An 18,636-nucleotide genomic window follows, 5' to 3' on the forward strand; every position below is an offset into this window, starting at 1 on the left:
AGATAGCAGGCTTCAAATATTACTGATTTATCGGTGTCATCTTTGTCTTTAAAAAAACAATAACAAAAGAAAAAAGAAAGAAAGAAACACCCAAGCGTGGTGGTGCACACCTTTGATCCCAGCACTAAGCAGGCAGAGCTCTGTGAGTTGAAGGCCAGCCTGGTCAACACAGTGAGTTCCAGGTCACTCAAGGCTGCATAGTGAAGCTGTCTCAAGAAAAGTGATTTGGGGGGCTGGAGAGATGGTTCAGAGGTTAAGAGCACTGAGGTCCTGAGTTCAAGTCTCAGAAACCACATGGTGGTTACAAACATCTGTAATGAGATCTGGTGCCCTCTTCTGACCCGCAGGGATACATGCAGACGGAACACTGTATACATAACAAATAAAACTTAAAAAGAAAGAAGTGATTTGGGAACCTGTGAAAGGACCCAGTGGGTGAGAGTGCTGCCAGACCTGGCAGCCTGAATTTGATCCCTGAGCCCTACGTGGTAGAGGGAGAGACCCAGCTCCTGCAGGGTGCCCTCCGAGCTCCACTCCCACTCTGTGGCAGAGAGTGGACACATAACACAAATAAAGAAAAATTTAAGCCGGGCAGTAGTAGTACATGCCTTTAATCCCAGCACTCGGGAGGCAGAGACACATAGATCTCTGAGTGTTCAAGGCCGGCCAGGTCTACAGAGCAAGTTCCAGGACAGGCTCCAGACCTACACAGACAAACCCTGTCTCCAAAAAAAGAAAAGAAAAAGAAAAAAAATTAATGTGATTGAGGCTGGTAATGTTGCTCAGTGATATAAAGCCCATTTCATATCCTCAGAGTCTTTGGTTCAGTCCTAGCACATAAAAAGTATTTTTATCTTAAAAAAATTTAAACAATTTTTAATATATACAAATGTTTTGCCTGCCTGCATGTATGTATGTGCAGCAGGAGTGTGCCTGGTGCCCTCTGAAATCAGGGCTTCAGGTTCCCTGGAGCTGAAATTATAAAAGGCCACTGTGTGAGTGCTTGGAATTGAACCCAGGTCCTCTCCAAGAGCATCAAGTGCCCTTAACTGCTGAATAGACCCTGGTTCCTCTGCAGTGGGTGGATTTGGGGACAGGAATAGGAAAGTGGGGTCTCTAGCAAACATAGTCCTCCTTTTGAGTCACTTGAGTTTGCCCATGTAGTGCTTGACTGAACATCTGTAATACTATTTGTTTGGATTGCTAGGTTTTCTTAATTTGCTAAGTATTTGATACTTTATTTTTCTCAAACCTATGAATTCTTAAGCAAAATTAGGAGCATTTCAGCAGTTCAACTGCCACTGTACATGTATAGATAGCAATATTTGTATTTGAAACCACTGATTTGCATAGTACTTCCTCTTTTGTTTTTCAGTCTACCACCGTGCCCCCAGCCACTTTGTATCTGTCGCCCTAGTGTTTGGGTTGGTTTGTTCAATGATGAAAACACAAGGTGACCAATAGAATTTGTGAGAACAAGATTTTTCAACCAAGACATCACTGATTTTTTTTATTATATTTATTTTTACATGAGTATGTGGTTTTGCCTGAATGAGAGACTGCATCACGTGTGCGCAGTGTCTGTGGAGGTCAGAGTAAATCACTGAACTGAAGTTAACAGACACTTGGGAGTCACCATGTGCATGTTGGAAATAAACCCTGGTCCTGTAGAGTAGCAGCCAGTGCTCTTACCCACTGAACAATCTCCCAGATCCATGCCTTACATCTTAATGGGTGGGATAATTCTTTGTTGTAGGGAGCGGTTCAGCACATTGTAAAATGTTTAGCAGCCCCCTGGCCTCCGCCCACTAGATGCCTATAGCAGTCTCAAGCCAGAAAAACAAAATGTCCCCTAGCATTACCTGAAGTGTCTGAAGGCTTGTAGGTGTTGAGCATTGACTTTACTGTTTGATTAAAGCCCCGTATCAGGTAAGGAAAGGGAAAACAGAATAATCCCAAAATGCCATCCAGAGATTAGCCTTAGAAACTGGCCTCCTAAGAATAATAATCTTCGGGCTGGAGAGATGGCTCAGAGGTTAAGAGCACTGACTGCTCTTCCAGAGGTCTTGAGTTCAATTCCCAGCAACCACATGGTGGCTGACAACCATCTACAATTCAATCTGCTGTATATGTAATAAATAAATAAAATCTTTAAAAAAATAATAATCTTCGGCCTGCTGCATTAACTTATGTGCAAAATTAATGCTCTGGGCATTCCTGGTGTGAACTCTACTCATCTCACTTAGTGTCTGTTCTGCCATTTCTGGTCTATGTCCAGTACCTTTGAGACCCAGATTAAGAACCTCCACCCCGTGCCTTCTCTGTTCTCTCTCACGGACCACATTCCACTGCACATATCTGACCCTTAACCTGTGGCTCTTACATTATGACTCAGTTTCATTTTTCTATTGTGTGGCACAGAGAGGGTGGGTGTGTGTTAAGAAGTGCTGGAGGCACTTCTCTTCTTCTACCATTTGGGTTCCAGAGGCTAGAGTCGGGTTGTCAGACATCTTTTCTTACCAGCCCACAACCCCGATGTTTCTTTGTCTGTGTGGTTTCATATTCAACTACAGGCTCCTTTTTTGAAACAGGGTCTCAGTATGTAGACCAGGCTGACCTTGAACTCACAGAGATCTGTCTGCCTCTGCCTCCCAGGTGCCAGAATTAAAAGCCTGTACTACCATGCCCAGCTGACTTTTCCCTCTTAATAACCTATTGTTTGTATTTCATTAACTTACAATAATGTATATAATGATTATGGTCTTCCTGCTGTATCTGAGCCTGCATTTGTTTTTTTGTTTAACTACACTATATAATATGAAAATAATTGTTTTTATTTATTCATATAAAATATACAATATAAAAATAATTTTGTATACATATGATATGTAATATAAGTAGATTAAAATAGTTGTATTTTTATATCTTGCTCAACCTTTTGTTTTTTAAATTTACGTGTGTGTTTATGTATCTGTTTGAGTGTATGCCAGTGGAAGGAGAGTCTCCCCACAGCTAGGGTTACATGCAGTGGTAGCTGCTAAGAACTTAACTCGGGTCCTCCAGAAAAGGAGCAAGTACTCCTAACCACTGCATCTTCTCTCTAGCGCTTGAGCCAGGACTTCTATATGTAGTCCAGGGTTGCTTAGAACTTGCTCTGCAGCCCAAGCTGACCTTAAATTAGCAGCAATCCTCCTACCTCAGCCTTTTGAATGCTGGGATTACAAGTATACACCAGCAATCCAGGTGCTAAATCTGAACTTTTTTCCTCTGGTAGGATGTAGACTCATCAGAGCGGATAATTATTCCCATGCGATGGGGCCTGGTTCCATCTTGGTTCAAAGAAAATGATCCTTCCAAGCTGCAGTTCAACACTACCAACTGTCGTAGTGATACCATAATGGAGAAGCAATCATTCAAGGTAGGTAACCTGTCTAGGGAAAGGGCACTTCTTTCCAACGCTGTTTAGTATTTGGTATACCTGATAAAGTTCCAAAGGATATTCCCAAGTGTTAATGTTGAGTTCTGTTCATTTATTGCTGTGTTCCAGACTAACAATGCCCAGAATTACTGGGTATGGTGCTTTGAAGCAGAGTGGTTCCCATAGGCTCCCAATACTTGGTCCTACTTGGTAAAACTGGTTAAGAAGGATTAAGAGGTGTGGCCTTGTTGGAGGAGGTTTGTCACTGGGGCGTAGCTTTGAGGTTTCAAAAGCTCATGGCACTCCCAGTTAGCTCTCGCATTTTTTCTGTCTGGTGGGCGGTTGTGCCTCAAGCTACAGTAAGCTCTCAGCTGCTACTCTAGTACCCTGCCTGCTGCCGCGTGCCCCACCATCATGTCATGGGCTCACCCTCTGAAACTGTAACCCTCCAACAGGACCCTTTCTTCAGATTGCTTTAGCCATGGTGTCTTATCACAGCAATTGAAAAGTGATAAGACACACACTTTTTTTCAGTAAGTTGTCTTGGCCATGATGGTTTATCACAGCAGTTGAAAAGTGATCTAAAACAAAAACAATTGGCCCAGTGTGGTTGCATACACCTTTAATTCCAGCACTTGGGAGACTGAGGCCAACTGATCTCTGTAAGTTTAAGGCCAACCTGTTCTTCATAATAAGTTCCAGACCAAGCAGAGGTATACATTGAGACCTTAATCTCAAAGTGGAGGTAGAGGTAATAAATGGAAAGTTTCCTGGGTAAAGTACCTGCTACCAAAGCTAATAACCTGACTTCAGCCTCCAGAAAATCAATGGAAGAGGGAGCAACAACTCCCACAAATTGTCTTCTGATTTTCACATGCCCATGGTGGCATGATCAGCCCTTTCTCCACCCAGAGTAAATAAAAGTAAAAAAAAAAAATTAAAGACAAATAAACAATTATTCCATATATTGTGGACTAATTATACTTAGCAAGGCAGTTTTTACTGGGAATATATGATGTACTTACCAGGCTGGGCATAGATAACTATGGTGGTTGTGCTGGCTAGTTTTTTGTTAGGTTGATACAAGCTGGGGTCAGCTGGGAAGAAGGAATCTCAATTGAGAAAACACACCATCAGCAGCTTCACCTATAGGCATATGGGGCATTTTCTTTTTCTTTTTTTTTCTTTTTTCTTTTTGGTCTTTTGAGACTGGGTTTCTCTGTATTGTTTTGGAGGCTGTCCTGGAACTCACTCTGTAGACCTGGCTGTCCTGGAACTCACAGAGATTCCCCTGCCTCTGCCTCCCGAGTGCTGGGATTAAAGGCATGAACCACCAATGCCCAGCTCATATAGGGCATTTTCTTGATCAGTGATTGGTGGTCCTGGGGTGAAAACATGCTAGCTCATAGAGGCTGAGGAACAACTAGCTGGTCTACCCTCTTCGCCAGAGTCTCAGAAAGAGAGCCTCTCCCATTGCTCCAAACCAAAAGGCACTGCCTCACTCAAAGTTTCTCCCTTCTACTTCCTGAGCATCTCTCGACTGGGTTTCAGGATTCCCTTTGACTTTTTTTTTTTTTTTTTTTTTTTTTTTTTTTTCGAGACAGGGTTTCTCTGTGGCTTTGGAGGCTGTCCTGGAACTCCCTTGGCAGTCCAGGCTGGTCTCGAATTTACAGAGATCCGCCTGCCTCTGCCTCCCGAGTGCTGGGATTAAAGGCGTGCGCCACCAACGCCCGGCCTCCCTTTGACTCTTGATGTTTACTTTCTGTCAACCAATTGCTGGCTCCACCTCCTGACTCAAGGTTGATTTTATTTAATTAATGCAAATGCAAACTCAGGGTTCACAGTGTAATCATATATCCCAAAACATAAACATGTGGCACACAGAAATAAATGTATTTTTTTTAATGAATGTTGCTGGGCAGTGGTGGCCTTTAATCCCAGCACTCAGAAGGCAGAGGCAGGCAGATCTCTTGGGCTAGCCTGGTCTACAAAGCTACACAGAAAAACCCTGTCTTGAAAAAACAACAACAACAAAAAAGTCTAAACCCATGTGTAGTGTTGCATGCCTTTTAATCCCAGAACTCAGGAGGTAGAGGCAGGCACATCTCTGTGAGTTCAGGGCCAGCCTAGACTACATAATGAGTTCTAGGACATGCATAATAAGATACTATTTCTCTTTTAAAAAAATGCTTGAGATTTGAGGTACAGAGAAATTTAATTCCTCTAGGTATGTAGCTCAGTGGTAGTGTACTTGCCTGAGTTCAGTCTCCACCAAGCACTTTAAAAAAGATAAAGGGTAGCTCCTCTAGGTCACACATGAGATCTGAGTGTTTTGCTTTATATGTATATACACACATACATTTGATGTGGTTCTGAAGGTGGAACTTATGACCTTATACATGCTAGGTAAGCCCTCTATCACTGAGGTACAGTGCTGAACCTGAAAGTCCATGTAATGGAATCCTGTCACTATGACCATAACCTGTTTAATTCTCTCTCAGGTTCCTCTGGGAAAAGGACGACGCTGTGTTGTTTTAGCAGATGGATTCTACGAGTGGCAGCGGTGTCAGGGAACAAGCCAGAGGCAACCCTACTTCATCTATTTTCCTCAAATCAAGACAGAGAAGGTATCAATCATCAGTTTCATAAACACCGTGTTTGGGAAAAACCGAAACAAATCAATTTCATATACCATATAGCAATGTTTGGGCAAACAATAGGATACATTGCTAGATAATCAGGGTGTGTTCAGTCCACTGTTAGCACAAAATTCCTAATGCCGCATTTCTCAGAACTATCTCATCATTAAGTTAATACATGTAATTTGTTTACTTTTGAGATTATATAATTATAACATTTCTCCCTTTCCTCCATCCAAACTCTACCATATACCCCCTCCACGTTTCATGGCCTCTTTTTCATTCTCATTGCATGCATGTATGTATATGCATGTATGCATGCATATACACACATATTCCTAAGTATAATCTGCTCAGTTCATATAATGTTATTTATGATAAATGTTTTCAGTGCTGACCACCTGGCACTAGACAACCCGTTGCTGTGCTCTTCCTGGGAATGATTATTTCCCCATTTCCAGCTTTCCTCAATTACTGTTGTGTTTGTGTAGACTTGAAGCCTTGTGGGCTTTTCCCCCATCTACTTTGGCATGTCTATTGGTGTCCTAGTTCAGCTCACATTTCAGCAGTCTTGGTGCTGAGCCTTTACGGGTTTAGTTTGTGACATTATTAGGAGATACAGTCTCATAGCCAACTCCCAATCCTCTGGCTTTTATAATCTTTCCACCCTCTCGTCTCCAGAATTCTCAGCCTCAGGGGCTGGAGTGTTTTATAGATGTATCCATTGAGACTGGGCTCCACAAGTCTTCATTTTGATTGGTTGTGATTTTCTGTAATGGTCTCTGTTACAAAAAGTTTCCTTGATAAGAGGTGAAGACTATACTTATCCATGGCTATGAGGATAAATGCTTAGATTGTTGTTAGGGATGATGCTGGTTTAGTAAAGTAGTGGTTGTAGATTCTCCTCCAGTATCCATGACTTCACTAGTACTAAGTTAACTAGGCAGATTTCCCTCTTGTCGATTGGGTCTTAAGTCTAATTAAAGAGCTGTTAGTTATCACCAAGGTATATGTGTCACTACTGTATCCTTAGGGTTATCATATCATGCTAGTCATTGATGTGGTTCATAAACATCATAACTGGGTAGATTATTGGTTGCCTCCCTCCTTTGGAAGTTGCCTGGTATAGTACCTTTTTGTCTCATAGAAACAAGTCCTACGGGAATGGGCATTGAGTCAGCTCCAGCTCAGGGATCTTTGGGCCTTGTTCTGAAATGCGTTGTGTCTTAAGCAATAGGGATTAACCTTCTACCTCTGGGTCTCGTTTTGTGACTCTGCCTGGACTGGAATTTGTTATAAAGACCAGACTGGCTTCAAATTCAGTTATCTACCCAGCCCTAACTCCTAAGTGCTGGAATTAAAGGCATGTACCAACCAGGCATAGTGGTGAATGTCTTTGATCCCTGACCTTGGGAAGTAGAGGGTGGTAATTCTGTATTTAACATTTCCCTCATTGAACTCCATTGTAAGACACATAATATAAATGGCTCACATTGTAACTTTAGAAAGTTGAAAATAAGCCAGATATGCCAACATTATGTTTTCTTTTTAGTTTAGTAGTTTGCACCTGCTAAATTCTGTTTTACTAGAGAAACTCTAGGAGGCAAAAAAAAAGGGCTAAAAATGAAGACGGGCGAGTGCTGTTGGGTTCTAAGATGATGTGTGTTGTTTACTTTTTTGAGGCATGGTTTCTCTCTGTACCCCTGGTTGTCATGGAACTCTAGACTAGGCTGGCCATGAACTTGGCAGAGATCCAACTACCTCTACCTCTGGAGTGCTGGGATTAAAGGTGTGTGCCATCATGCCCAGAGGGATATATTGAAGATTGTTTTTTTTGTTTTTTGTTTTTTAGGAGAGGAGTAGATAGGCAAGCAAAAAGACATTAGGCTGCTCAGTCACTGATTGATCTGACTTTATTTGTTTGATATAAATAAAGATTGAACTGTTTTCTCCTTAGTTAGCCAGACATTTCAAAACCAAATTGAACTGAATGCTTTCACCTACTTTTTTACAATTATTTTCTTTCTGCCACCAGCCTTACGGTTTTCATTCTTTCTTTGGGTTTTTCAATTAAGCCTCTTCATTTACCTGGTCATTCTTGATAAGCTTGGATTTTTCTTTGTAGGTTTATAGTGCTACATTCTTCAATGTGTCCACATCTACTTAGGGTTCTTCAGTGCTCGTAAGCTATCCAGCTTTAAAAGGTAGAACCATTTTTAGCTCTTCTGGTATCCAGTCAGTTCGTTAGCTGTATGTTATCCCTTCCTCTAGGGAGAATGGAGAAAGCCCCTCTCCACTCAAATAAGCCTCTGCTGCTGCTGGAGATCTGAGATACCATTTTATTGCTACCCCTTCACAGACAGGACCAGCTCCCCTGAAAGACTCTCCAGGCCTCTTCCAGCTCTCTTAAGGGGCCACTAATGCCAGGATTGTTCCCAGAGCTCACTACTAGCCCTTATTTATACACCAAGCTAGTGTGCTTGTCTTACCTATTGTGTTATTACTGGGTTTAGGTTAAAGCTTGTATTTAGATTCTCTAGTGTGATTATTGTTGTTGTTGTACACTGAATTGCAATTAAGTGTAGTTCAGAACTTACAGGACTCCTTCCCACTTCTCTCCCCCTACTTTCCCTCCTACCACTTTCCCTCCATCTTTTTTTTTTCCTTCTCATAGGTCTCACTATGTTGCCTTGGAGAAAGGGGTGAGGGGAGGAGAGAGAAGTGGGGGAGAGCGTGTGCGCGCACACACAAAGGACTGTAGTGATGAACACTCGTGGAAGGTACACCTGTACAGTTGCAAGCACTCACTACTACAGCATCAATTCAGACTAGGGCTTCATGGAAGGCATTCCAGAGGAAGTAATACATGAACTTTGCACATAGCTTGTCTTTCTCAAATAATCTGACAAGAAGTCTTTTATGTTTGGAACTTATTCCTTGACTATAATTACTGAAATAATTGGGTTAAAATATTTGCTAATTGTCAGCCAGGCGGTGCTGGCGCACACCTTTAATCCCAGCACTCAAGAGATAGAGGCAGAGACAGGTGGATCTCTGTGAGTTCGAGACCAGCCTGATCTACTAAGAGCTAGTTCCAGGACAGCCTCCAAAGCCACAGAGAAACCTTTTCTCGGAAAAAAAAAGATTTGCTAATTGTCTGTTATTTATCTCATTAACTTTGTTCCTTTTCTGTTACTTACCTACTGTGTGTGTGTGTGTGTGTGTGTGTGTGTTCACAGTGCATACACTGTCATTTGCAGATGCACATGACCTTGTGTATTTATGCAGATAGAGACCAGATTTTGACGTTTTGTGTCTTCCTCAGTTGTCCTTCAACCTTATTTTTTGAGACAGGGTCTCTCATTGAACTGGAAGCTCACTGATTTGCCCAGACCAGCTGGCTGATTAGCAAACTCCCAAGTGGTGATATGCACATGCTGACGTGTCCATCTTGAATGTGGGGATGAGAACGTGGGTCTTCATGCATATGTGGGAAAAGCACTTTACTGACTGAGCCGTCTCCCCAGCTGCTTTTTAGCTGAGCAGTTTTGTTTTGTGTTTCTGGGGTTTTGTTTCATTTTGTTTTTTAAACAGGGTTTCTCTGTGATGTAGCTCTGGCTGTCCTAGAACTCCTATGCAGACCAGGTTGGCCTCAAATTCACAAAAATCTGCCTACTTCTGCCTCCTGAGTATTGGGATTAAAGGTGTGTGCCACTAAGCCCAGCTTGAAGTCTGGTTTTATTTGTCTGAAAAAGCACTTATCTGTGTATTACAGATGTGTTAGATTATTTGATATTATTTATAGTTCTTGGACAGTATCTTCTGAATTGTTCTTTTTCTCTGTGTTTTAGTTTGGGTAGTGTTCATTGGTTTAAAGAGCCTTTAGCATTTTAGCTAAGCCATCTGGAAAATATAATCATGCCTTGCGTCTGTTTCTGAGGATTTCTCTTGGCAGTACATTCTTTCTAGCTTTTTTATATTTCTTACAATTTTTGGTTGTTGTTAGGCACAGTGTATTGAACAGAGACTGAAATAAATAGTAGTTATTTCTGGGAATTCTCCTATTATACCTTTAAATATGAGCTCAAGTCACTATCATAGGAATAGAACTGAGTTGAATTTGATGTTTTCATTATCTTTATTCAGCACAGGCTTGTATTTTCTCTGGTGTCTCCATGTGTTTTAGGTGAGCAGTGACAAACCAGAGGGTTTTTCCCAGTAGCCAAACTCCCTGGATTTTTGAAAGCTTGAAACCAAATTCAGGTATTAAATTCTGAAAGTATTAAGAAGCTGTAATCAGCCGGGCGATGGTGGCGCACGCCTTTAATCCCAGCACTCGGGAGGCAGAGGCAGGCGGATCTCTGTGAGTTCGAGGCCAGGCTGGACCGACAGCCTCCAAAACAGAGAAACCCTGTCTTGTAAAAACCAAAAAAAAAAAAAAAAAGAAGAAGAAGAAGCTGTAATCTACAGCTTTGGAAGATATTTACCATGAACCCTGTTGGTGTTGATGATAGCGGGTCAGATAGGGTCAAAATAAAATAGGCTGAATTGCTTCAAAGCAACTAATCTGTGTTAGGTCTGAGTTGGCACTCAGCATGTCCAATCTCCCTGCTGTTCCCAGCCAGGTGGGAATGATGCTGCAGACAGCCCTGACAGCAAGGAAAAGGTCTGGGACAACTGGAGGCTGCTGACAATGGCCGGGATCTTTGACTGCTGGGAACCCCCAGAGGGAGAGCGCCTGTACTCCTACAGCATCATCACTGTGGATTCCTGCAGAGGCTTGAGTGAGATCCACAACAGGCAAGTCACTGCTTTTTCTGGGGAGAAAGTTTGCTTTGATTTTAGAGAGTAGGAAACTAACATGTGCAAATTATGATCAGTTATCCCAAAACATGATATATAGTTCTAAAAATGTTATCATCATGCTTGCAAAATTACACAATAAGTCATTTGGATTTCTGAGATTTTAAAGTATTTTTAGGGATTAATGGTGGTTGCATATGTACTTGGCATGACCATAGACTTACTAAGCCAGTGGTGTATCACTGGAGAGATGGCTCAGTGCATGTAAGGACGCAGCTCACAGCTGTTGTCTGTAACTCCAGTTCCTGGGGATCTACTTCTGATGCCGACCTCTACAAATACCTGCAGCCACATGTATTCCCACATGTACATTCCCATGTGTAGACATACACATCTATATGTAATTATAAATAATAAAAATAAATCTTAAAATAACAATGTTGATTTATTGAAGTTAGAGCATTTGTCTGTTAATACAAATGTTTATACATTTGTCTTCTAAAATTAGCTGTGTTAAACAACCAGTAAAATGTGAGCCTGGTGTTAGTGTTTAGGACTTTGTACTGGCCTGCCTTTGGAGTTCTGACATGATATACCCTCAGCTGCCTCTAACAGCACCACCTGTGCCTGTTCACGATGTTTCCTTTTAAAAGGGGCCTGCCCACCTCCCATCCATCTCTACCCCCTCCCTCCCTTGCTCCCTCCCTCCCTCCCTCCCTCTCCCTTTTCCTCTATGTCTGTTCCCCTCTGTCTCTCTCCCTCCTTCCCTCTCTTTCCTGCTGCCCCCATCCCTAGAGGCCAGGCTCCCCACTTCCCTTTTCCCTTAATAAAAACCTCCTCCATTTGAACTCTGTTGCATGGGGTCTTTCTCTCTTTTTCTCACTTTTTTTAAAATTACAACACCTACTCTATAAAACTGCAAGCTAGCCAGGTGGTGGTGGCACACACCTTTAATCCCAGCACTCAAGAGGCAGATCTATGTGAGTTCAAAGCCAGCCTGGTCTACAAAGTGAGTTCCAGGACAGCTGTTACACAGAGAGACCCTGTCTTGAAAAAAAAAAAAAAAAAACCAGAAAGGTGGGGGGGGGGCAGGCATTGGTGGTTCATGCCTTTAATCCCAGCACTTGGGAGGCAAAGGCAGGCCGATCTCTATGAGTTCGAGGCCAGCCTGGTCTACAGAGGGAGTTCCAGAACAGCCTCCAAAACAATACAGAGAAACCCTGTCTCGAAAAACAAACAACAAACAGCTATGATCTATGATGTATTGTAGTCCAGGAGGTATGAATGCATCCAAATTTCAGAGATTTTAAGGGTGTCTCAAAACTCACTGTATAAATCCAGGTTGGCCTAAAACACTTGGTAATCTTTTTGCTTCCTTCTTCTGAATGCTAGGATTATGTATATATGCCATCTGACTCTTTTTTTTTTTTTTAAGAAATGTTACCTTGCCTGGTGGGTGGTTTTGGTACACGCCTTTAATCCCAGCACTAGGGAGGCAGAGGCAGATGGATCTTTGTGAGTTCTAGGGCAGCCTGTTCCATATAGTGAGTTTCAGGACAACCAGGGCTACACAGAGAAATCCTGTCAAAAAAAAGAAAAGAAAAAAGAAAAAAACAATTCTCATCTGATATGGCAATATTGAGCCTGTAATCCCAACACTCAGTGTAAGGATACGCTAGAGAATCATGAGTTTGAGTTTGAGGCCAGTTTGGGCTACATCAAGAATTTGTTTCAAAAACCAAACAAAAGAAGGGTCTTGCTGTGTTGCTCAGGCTAGCGTGAACTCCTGGGATCAAATGATCCACCCACCTCAGCATCCTGTGTAGCTGTGACTACAGGCTCACTTCAGTGCCTGGCCAGTGCTTTCTTGCTAGAGGTATTTCACAGACGGTATTTGGAGATGGTTGTTGACAGACTTTTCCAGGATCTAATTTCCCTTTAATTCTAGTTCAGGGCACCAAGGAAAGTTCACCAGTTTTCTAGGGGGTGCACTGGCATGCCATGGAATTTCATAAGTGAGTGTTGACTCCAGAGCACTATCAGTGTTTACCAGGGAACACGGGGCCATGTCAGCAGGTGAGGTAAGACTGAGAAGTAGGAGCCCCTGTGATGCCTGCACTATCACCTGACTCGGTTTTTTCTTTCCCCTACCCTCACCTACGTCCATCTGGTCCCTGGCCAGGATGCCTGCCATACTAGATGGAGAAGAGGCAGTTTCCAAATGGCTGGACTTTGGTGAGGTCACCACTCAGGAAGCTCTGAAGTTAATCCATCCCATAGACAATATCACCTTCCATCCAGTTTCTTCAGTGGTGAACAACTCCCGAAACAACACTCCGGAGTGTCTGGCTCCTGCTGACTTGGTGGTGAAGAAGGTAGGTGCTGTGACTAGTCTATTCTGAGATGCCTGTTGTTCAGAGCATTCCTTGCCTTGCCTTTAATGTTTATTTCATTTGGGTTCATGTGATTTGAATTTTAGACAGAGTTTCACTGTGTAGCCCTGGCTGACCTGGAACTTGACTGTGTAGACCAGGCTGGCCTCAAACTCACAGAGATCCATCCGCCTCAGCCTCTTATTGCTGGTATGAAAGGTATGCTCCACCATGCCTGGAATTTTTTCCTATGATTTTTTTTAAAGATTTACTTAATTTTTATTTATGTATATATGTGTTTGTGGATGGCTTTGTGCACAGGAGTATAATGGCTGCAGAATCCAGAAAAGGCTATCTGACCTCTTGGAACTATAGGTATAGATAGTTGTGAGCTGCCTGATACAGGTGTTTGGAAGTGAACCAGGGTCCTCTTGAGAACAGCAAAGTGCTCTTAACTGCTGAGCCATCTCTGCAGCACCCACAGTCAGAACTGGTTTGTTTTGAGACAGGGTCTCACTGTGTATCCCTGGCTAGCCTAGAGCATGCCATGAAGACCAGGCTGGCCTCAAGCCACAGATATCTGCCTGTCTCTGCCTCCCAAGTGCTGAGATTAAAGGCATGTACCAATGTCTCTGGCCAGAATTTTAATTTAAACTATCCAAAGCTCTCATATTCTTGGGAAGATAAACATAGCAGGAATGTTCAGATTCTACTGTAATTTAGCCCCTGTCTTAGGGTTTCTGTTGCTGTGAAGAGACACCATGACCATGGCAACTCTTTTTTTTTTTTTTTTTTTTTTTTTGGTTGTTTAAGACAGGGTTTCTCTGTATTGTTTTGGAGGCTGTCCTGGAACTCGCTCTGTAGGCCAGGCTGGCATTGAACTCACAGAGACACAGAGAGATCTGCCTGCCTCTGCCTCCCGAGTGCTGGGATTAAAGGCGTGTGCCACCAATACCTGGCTCCATGGCAACTCTTATAAGGGAAAACATTTAGTTGGGTGGCTTGCCATTTCAGAGGTTTAGTGAATTATCATCATGGTGGGACATGGCAATATGCAACAGACATGGTAGTGGAGGAGCTGAGAGTTCTACATCTTGCAGGCAGCAGGAAGGGAACTGTCTCACTGGATGTAGTTTGAGCATATATGAGACCCCAAAGCCTGCCTACATGATGACACCCTTCCTCCAACAAGTTCACTCCTCCTAGTAATGCCACTCTCTTTGGGGGCCATTTTCTTTCAAACCAACACAGCTCCTGACACAAAGCTCTTTCAAAGTCATTGCTGCTCAATGATGGAGTGCTTGCTTGTTTACCAGAAGAGGCCGTGGGTTCCAGACAATTACATGCTGGACCCTGTTTAAATGTATAGAATCAATATTCAGGGCAAAAATTTCCATAATGAGCCTAGGACTCAATATCCAGTGTAAATGTGAGGAAGGAGTTTTTAATCTGTTCAGCTATGATTTTTTCTTAATGTGTGTGTTCATATCTCTTTGTATGCAAATGCACACGTATATACACACTCCTGCACAAATATGTGGAGGCCAGAGAACAGTTTCAAATACCATCTTCAGAAACACTGAGTCGACTGGCCTGGAGATCATCAATTAGTCTATACTGACTAGCCAGAGAGCCTGAGGGATCTTTCTGGTCCGTGCATCCCCAGCTCTGGGATTACATATGTGTGCCAGCATGCCTAGCATATTTAGATGGTAAGGGTTGAACTCTGATCCTCACACTTTCAAAACCAGTGCTCTACTGACAGCTGTCTCTCAGGCTCCCAGCTATGATTCCATTGTGTACCTATTTTCACAACTAGAAGCTCTCTCCTTATTCTCTTCCAGAGTATCTGAGAGTGTTCTTGCAGTGCTTTGTAACTTTTCAGCATTTAGCAAGGATCCAGATGATGTGTTTAACAGGCAAATGCCTGCAGTGGGAAGGGAAGTTCCACATCAGAAAGCTGACTCCATCAACACAGGGAAGCATCTCATCTCTCCATGGTGTGGAGGGACCAGGAGCAACATGCTCTCAGAATGCTGGGCTTCTGCATTTCCTCCATAAGTCCTTGTTTTCTTTACTGATGGTCACTGTGTTTTTCTTTCTTTCTTTTTTTTTGTCTAATTTCTCTGAAATATTTTGCAATCCTGACACTGATTTTTTTTTCCTCTAAAATTTTATCTATTGGGTCAGCAAGAGAGCTCAGCAAGTAAAGGCATTTGCTGCCAAGCCAGATGACCTGAGTTCTGTCTCCAGAACACATATGTGATTTCTCAATCCACTCCTGCAAATTATCCTCTGGTTTTTGTATACAAATGGTGGCAAGTGCATATCCATATGTGTTCATACATAATAAATGTAAAAAATTAATATAATTACATAATTCACCTTGGAATGGACAGTATTCTTCCTTCTCTCTCTCTCTCTCTCTCTCTCTCTCTCTCTTTTGTTGTTGTTTTGTTTATTGAGTCAGGGTTTCTCTGTGTAGCCCTGGCTGTCCTAGAACTCACTCTGCAGACCAGACTGGCCTGCCTAGGGTTATAGCTTTGCCCTGCCTTTTATGTGGGTTTTGGGGGTCTATGAATCAGGCTGGTCTTGAATTCAGAGATTCATCTGCCTCTGCATCCCAGGTTCAGTGGTGTTCACCACCACTGCCCGTTACAATACTCTTTCTATCATAGGCTGTACTCTGTGTGTTTGCTCATAGAGAGCCTCTCATTTCAGGGCTGGGTGTGGCACACAGGCAGCAGAGGGAGTAGTGACATCAAGACATACGAGCAGGGAAACAGTTGAGCCTGACTGTGTACAGCCTTTCTTCCAGCATCCCATTCCCAACCATTGAGTCACTGAATTTCCCAGAAGGCACTTCATTCTCTACACATTTGGAAGACTCTGCAGTTCCACCCTGACTCTTGTCCTCTGGTCTTTAAGCCCTCCTCCTGTCAGTGCCCTTTTACTTGCACCCTTGGTAACACTGCAAGTGTAGGTTGGGGGTTGGGCTGCATGCTCCTTCCTAGGTCTGTAGTGTGGTCTCTCCTCTGAAGCTCAGACCTGGATGTTAAGAGATTGCTCTCTCGTAGGAACCCAAGACAAGTGGCAGCAGTCAAAGGATGATGCAATGGCTGGCTACAAAGTCACCCAAAAAAGAAGCGCCTGAATCACCCAAAAAGGATGAGTCAGGTGTACCGCAGTGGTCCAGCCAGTTTCTGCAGAAGAGCTCATTGCCTGCTAAAAGAGGCACCTCCAGCAGCCTCCTGGATCGATGGCTGAAGCAGGAGAAGGAGGAAGAACCCGTGACCAAGCAGCCTCGCAGCTAGTACAGACTCCTACACCCCAGGCCTAAGTCTGACACAGTAAGTTACTGTTGTCACCAGTTGACTGGGATTGTGTCCGTTCACTTGGGAAGGTGGTAGCACAATGTCAGCTGACAGTTGTGGGCCTAGGAGGAACATGGCTACTGTGGGACTGCCTGAGAAGATAAGGCTGGATGCCCTAGCCAGCCCTGTGGGCCCTCTATCCACCCTGGCTCAGCTGGTAGTCTTGTGTCCTGCTGGGAGCTCTCCTGTTAAGGTATTCTTGGAAGGAGACTCTTAATCTCTGGGCTCTCTTAGAATTAAGTTCTTAAAAAATGTATTTTGTCCTAAATAAATTATGTTTGATAAACCTTGTCTGGCAAGAGTCCTGCCCTTAAACAGTTTTCCCTGGTTTGTTTGTTTGTTTTTGTTTTCCAAACAGGGTTTCTCCATGTAGCTTTGTAGACCAGGCTGGTCTCGAACTCAGAGATCCGACTGCTTCTGCCTCCCGATTGCTGGGATTAAAGGCGTGCTCCACTTCCACCACCTGTCTGGTTTTTGTTTTGTTTTGTTTCCCCTGGCTGTTTTGCTTTTAAGAATAGATTTTACTACAAAATGGTGGGCCACTAGGGCCCTCTGAGAGGAAATCCATCAAAGAGTCAGCTTAGCATGGCAGCTTCTTGTTCAAGCTTTCACTATAAATACTTAAGTCCTCTGTGTGTTAATTCAAAACCAGCATAAGGTGCCTGCTGCACTCAACTGAGTGATTTGGGGAGAGCTAGGTTCAGAGGCTTTCAGGACCCTGCCCTTAGCACAGAATGGAGGATCTAGGTGAGCACCTAGATCTGTGCAGATTCCAGCCTCTCAAACTGCAGGAGCCCAGAGCCGGAGTCCACAACTGGAGTGCTGGAGAAGTGGCTCCCACCAACCACCAAGTCAGCCATTTGTTCTGTGGGGTCCCTGGCCTTGCTTGGCACCAAATCACTTTTTCACTCTTGTCTTCTATTGTTAGCAAAAAGTGAAAGTATTTGTCCAGATGCCCAGAAGTTTGTTTAATTGTGTGGGTCCAATTTTAATATAACTTGTCTAAGCGAGAGCAGGTGGGAGTATTCAGTGCCTGTGAGCACTTCCTGTGCCTGCCAGGCAGCTCACCTTATTAATAAGTATAGGGGCAAGTTGCCCCTGCTGCAAGGGCTGGTGTCCGGGCGAGGCCCATCCCAAAGGTCCTAGAGAAGACGGTGCAGAGACCAGGGCAGCCACAGGGAATGGCTCAGAGAAGGACCACTCAGGTATAGATGGGCACTTAGGAACCTGGGCACTGTCTGCCTTTTCAGAGGCAGCTGCAGCTGCCTGGGATCCAGTAATGCTGGCAGTACAGGCTAGGGCCTTATGCAAATAAGAGATCCGGTTTCTGCCAATCCAGAACCAAATGCTGTAGTGCTCCCAGGTGTGCAGGAAGTGGGAGGGGGACCAGCAAGTGTGGGCGGGACCCTTGGGGACAGGGCCAGGTTCCTCCAGGTCCCATTGACCACACCTTCCCAGGCTACCTTTTCCTGGTTTTCCCCTGGAACAAACAGTGGAGGAGGTAGATTGATCCTGGACATCAAGGGTCCAGACACACTGTGCTTCTGCTGTGGCCTCTGGTTTACAGAGTGATCTCATTTCTATAAGTTTCATCTTGTTTAAAATTCAGATAATTTACAAGAACTTTCACTGAATTACATAGTCTATTTGCATCACATAATAAATCTCCTTTGTTTTTATCACTATCTCTTCTTGCTACTTTTGGTTAAATTCCTTGATGTGGCCTTTGAATGCAATGCTTGGGTAACTTTTCGTTCAAGTAGCACTTTCATATAAATACCATTTTATACTGCCCTGGTGGTACCCACCTGTAATCCCAGAACAAGTAGAGGATGGAGGCTACATTTTTATGTCTGAGAACATAGTTTTATTTGTAAACCTCCAGCATCACATTGTTAACTTTCTCTAAGCTATCAGCTTTACTGGACATTGCTAATTGCTCACCAAATTTTCAATTATTTCAAGAAATATATGACCTGTTTTTCCTGCCTTCTTGCCAATGTTTGATCCTGTCTATTGAACTCTGGAGC

The 18,636-nt window shown here is 43.4% G+C and overlaps 1 protein-coding gene across 3 annotated transcripts in view; it reads left to right on the forward strand.

The window, feature by feature from the left end:
• The window catches only part of Hmces (5-hydroxymethylcytosine binding, ES cell specific), a 28,899-nt gene that overhangs the window by 1,226 nt on the left and 9,037 nt on the right, over positions 1 to 18,636 (forward strand). The window contains exons 2-7 of one of the 3 annotated variants that reach the window (XM_040738902.1): positions 3,275 to 3,418; positions 5,920 to 6,045; positions 10,679 to 10,857; positions 13,043 to 13,235; positions 16,310 to 16,582; positions 16,965 to 18,291. In XM_040738902.1, the coding sequence (XP_040594836.1) occupies positions 3,275 to 3,418; positions 5,920 to 6,045; positions 10,679 to 10,857; positions 13,043 to 13,235; positions 16,310 to 16,546 (879 nt within the window). In that variant the 3' untranslated portion in view covers positions 16,547 to 16,582; positions 16,965 to 18,291. Of the gene's footprint in view, positions 1 to 3,274; positions 3,419 to 5,919; positions 6,046 to 10,678; positions 10,858 to 13,042; positions 13,236 to 16,309; positions 16,893 to 16,964; positions 18,292 to 18,636 lie in introns of those variants that run through there. The other 2 variants (XM_005071137.4, XM_040738901.1) reach the window with 2 other exon arrangements.

The sequence above is a fragment of the Mesocricetus auratus genome, unplaced genomic scaffold, assembly GCF_017639785.1.
Source record: "Mesocricetus auratus isolate SY011 unplaced genomic scaffold, BCM_Maur_2.0 Super-Scaffold_100676, whole genome shotgun sequence".
Lineage (NCBI taxonomy): Eukaryota > Metazoa > Chordata > Mammalia > Rodentia > Cricetidae > Mesocricetus > Mesocricetus auratus.